Genomic DNA, 3,960 nt, shown 5'->3' on the forward strand with positions numbered 1-3,960 from the left:
TCCTCACACAGACAGCCTGCAGTTTCTCTGGTTCTCCACCAGAGGGCGCCATTACTCCTCCAACACGCTTCTGAAGGAGGACTCCACTTAAAGACACATGTTATAGTTGGGAAATAATAAATAAGATATAAACATTAAAATATGAATATATACTTTTTTATAAATTATAAAAATTATGCAAAAAATGATATTAAAGATAATCTAATTTTAACTCCTAACTGACTTCCCAAAAAGTGAAGAAGATAGAGTTTATAAGAAATACAAACTTAAAAGACACATGTAATAATGGGGTTATGATAAATACAATCTAAACAATACAAATCATTTAAAAATGAATATGTAATACAAATTAAATATAGCTTAAATTCTTAACAAATGATAAGATAATAAAATAAAAAATATTTATTAATACATGTATTCATTATTGTATTGATGTATTCCTATATGTTCTAATACATGTATTAATTCCTGTATGTATTTGCTCTCCTGTGATGTTCTGTCTGCAGGGCTGTAATACCTCGCTGATCCACACTCCACTCCGGAAGGCGGCGGTGTTTTACCTGAAAGCTGTTTGCCAACCGTAATCAAAACAACAGAAGAAGAAGAAGAAGAAGAAGAAGAAGCAGCAGCTGTAAACAGAGTTAGCTGTTAGCTCAATTTTAGCTCATTCTTTTGCCTTTATTTCAGTATTTAGCAGTAACCAGGAGGCGCGAGACCAACAGAGAGGAATGGGTAAGTAAGGAAGAAGTCTATTCATCATATTCATGAACTTTAATCAGCATTTAAAACATTTGTGGGGCTTTTAGAAAGGTTAGCCACCTAGCTCAACCGATGCTAACGAGACTCAGTGTGTAAAACTAACATTCATAAACTAAATTGAGCTTTAGAAGTGGTGTGTAATTAATATAACACATCTAAACATCTCTTGTAAAGCAGGAGTGCTTACTCTTTAACTCGGTGTATGTATAATATATTATTTCTGTTGATTCAGTTCAGAAACTTAAGAGATTGACTTTAATTCTCTCAGGAATAAACAAGAAGTTCAGAGTAAATGATGGAAGAAATACAGTTTGTTGCCGTTATTTCCCCCGAAATGTGCTCCAAGTTCTCCGGAAACTAGAAAGAAATCCATTAAAAAAACAAACAAGACAAAGTAAAATAAATCACCTGTCCCCCCCCAGCCTCTCCACCCCCCCTCTCCTCGCTGCGCCTCCTGCTCCCCCCCCTCCGCCTGATGACGGCCTCCATGTGGCAGGTCGCCCGGCAACAGAGCGTGAAGCATTATGGGATGCTAGAGGACTTTGTTTCCATGGTGACCGAGGCGGTCCCTCAGCTGCTGACGGACAGGCAGAGGAGGCTGCTGCTGCTGGCTCTCAGGGCGAAGGTATTTGAATATATACTAAATATATATATATACATCTATTAATCCCCGTTAACCGCCTGTCCTCCTCCAGGTGACCCTCGTCGACCCTCAGGTGACCCTCGGCGACCCGCAGGTGACCCTCACTCACCTGGAGGAACTCCGCTCCGAGAACACGGTCAGTTGTAACCTGACACGGCGCCGCTCACAGGACACTCAGAGTTCTCTCTCTCCAGAAATGTAGAAGAAATTCCTAAATAACTTCCAAAGAGATGTTCCTTAAAGTCTCTCAAATTTCCAAATGGCTTATTTAATTATTTTAGATAACAACCAAACGATTAAAAATGAGTTAGTGTACATGTGACCTGCATGCAGTGCATTCTGGTAAATGTAGTCACAGTGTGTGAGCTGACTGTGTAATCCGTCTCTCAGATGGATGACGATACGTCCTCTCTGCAGTCTCTCCTCGCGCAGAGTCCTGACGACAGACAGCGCCTCCTGCAGGTCAGCGCTAAAACTACAACAACACTAAAAACTACAACTTTAACAGGTTTAACACTCTTCTTCGTTGGTGTTGCAGGAAGTGTTCGACCACAGCTTTGACTCCGCCCTCCAGGAGCTCATCTCTGACTTCCTGTCCCGGACGGAACAGCTGTTTCCTGTTCCCGACTTCAAACAGGTAAATATAACACCTGTGATCACCTGACGAACCAGTTCCCAGAATGCACCGGGGGATGTAAACAGGAAGTGTTGTTTCAGACGGCCTGCTGGCTCTCTGCTGCCCCCGGAGCTTTTGAGGAGTGTCTGCAGGAGGGGGAGCACCTGAAGGAGCTGCTGACCAATCAGAGCTGTCGGCTGGGGAAAGCCTCCACCACAGGTAAAAACACACCTTTCATTAATTCACTGTTTATGATTATATTATATTTAATGTTGTCTTTCTCTCCCAGTGAGCCAGGACACGGAGAACGTTCTCCTCACAGCCTGGTCCCATCCCCTCCTCAACAAACCGGCCAATCAGGAGCCTCTTCCCGCCAACAGCCAATCAGAAGAACTCCCAGATGTCCAATCAGATCCTCTCCCTGACGTCCAATCAGATCCTCTCCCTGACGTCCAATCAGATCCTCTCCCTGACGTCCAATCAGAGCCTCTCCCTGACGTCCAATCAGAGCCTCTCCCTGACGTCCAATCAGAGCCTCTCTCTCAGGTGAAGGTGGAGGTGCTGGTGCTGACGGAGGGTCAGGAGGAGACTGTGATTGGTCAGAGCGAGGAGCAGGAGGCGTCCAATCAGAGCGCAGCAGGGGGCGGGGACTCATGGGATGTCACACCTGTGATCGTGGAGGTGCACAGGTGAGACGCGGATTATGACATCATCACATTTCAATCTGTCTGAATCCATCATCGATGTTTCTGCTTCCTGTCAGGCTGAAGGAGTCACCTGAAGACTCTGCCGACCAATCAGAGGACACAGGTGAGACACACACACACAGACACACACACACATTCTCTGACAGACAGCCTCCAACCTCGCCTCCTCTCCACAGGGGACCAATCAGATCAGAGCCCTGAGACCCCTCCCCCCCGTGTGTACAGAGCGTCTCCCGCTCAGCGCGTCGCTCACAAGTGTCCTCGCTGTGGGAAGTGCTTCATCTACAGATCTCAGGTCAGATATCACCTCCACATGTCAACAACAATAACAACAACAAAGAACAATAACAACAACACAGAACTGAGGTTACCTACTGTAACCCCAGCTTCTATGAGTAAATGGCGCAGTCCTCTAAGGCTATCGCTATTGGGTAATCCCCCTGCGTCCCCGCGCAGCACTGAAACACTTGTAGTCCACGCCCACCCGCACGGTGGGCCCCCCCCTCGGGCTCCTTCCGGTATAAATAGGAAGGAGGCCCGACAATCTGCTCCCTCTTTTCTTCAGCTATTCGTGGAGCCAGTGGGGCCCAGCGCTTAGAGGGCCAATACTCATAGAAGCTGGGGTTACAGAAGGTAACCTCAGTTCTCTCTCGTATATGGCTTCGCCCTCTAAGGCTATCGCTGTTGGGTTAAGGGCGAAGCATGATGTAGTCTGCGCCCCACTGGGTCCGCCCGGCACTAGAAGCACAGACACACCTGCTCAATAACACCCCATGCCTGATGCGCCATGCGTAATGGAGCATCACCGTCCCTGGAATATAACATAACATGAATATTCTCCATGAGGGACGAAGGCTGGGAACAATACATACCTGCCGCTGAGAGAAGTAGAGACGAAGGTCATACTTTGCCCAGCGACAAAAGAGGGGGAACAGCAGCTGCCAGACAGGAGAGCACAGCTGGATCCCTGACGTCTCTCACTCTGACAGGACACTCCGTACAGGGTGTGTCAGAGAGGAATGGGAGACATCCCTTAAATACGATTGAATACATGAACAGGGGGAAGACCAAGATGCAGCAGTGCAAATGTCTTCCACTGACGTTCCTCCGTGCAAGCCGTGGAGGAGGACATTCCTCTGGTGGAGAGCGCTCTGATGTTCCTATCAAGGTGTCTCAACATGTGTTCTATCAAGGTGTCTCAGTGTGTGTTCTATCAAGGTGTCTCAGTGTGTGTT

At 46.9% G+C, this 3,960-nt stretch overlaps 1 protein-coding gene across 1 annotated transcript; it reads left to right on the forward strand.

Moving 5' to 3' along the window:
• Positions 1–603: 603 nt before the first annotated feature.
• LOC104963821 (uncharacterized) lies at positions 604–3,040 on the forward strand (the record flags this gene model as incomplete). Its single annotated transcript, XM_010792458.1, has 9 exons — positions 604–732; positions 1,182–1,384; positions 1,455–1,538; positions 1,793–1,864; positions 1,941–2,039; positions 2,120–2,237; positions 2,308–2,707; positions 2,782–2,828; positions 2,902–3,040. Coding segments are annotated over exons 1-9 (1,166 nt in total), but the record flags the coding sequence as incomplete, so codon positions are not given.
• Between the last annotated feature and the right edge of the window lie 920 nt (positions 3,041–3,960).

Source organism: Notothenia coriiceps, unplaced genomic scaffold, assembly GCF_000735185.1.
Source record: "Notothenia coriiceps isolate Sejong01 unplaced genomic scaffold, NC01 NC01_scaffold00036475, whole genome shotgun sequence".
Classification (NCBI taxonomy): Eukaryota; Metazoa; Chordata; class Actinopteri; order Perciformes; family Nototheniidae; genus Notothenia; species Notothenia coriiceps.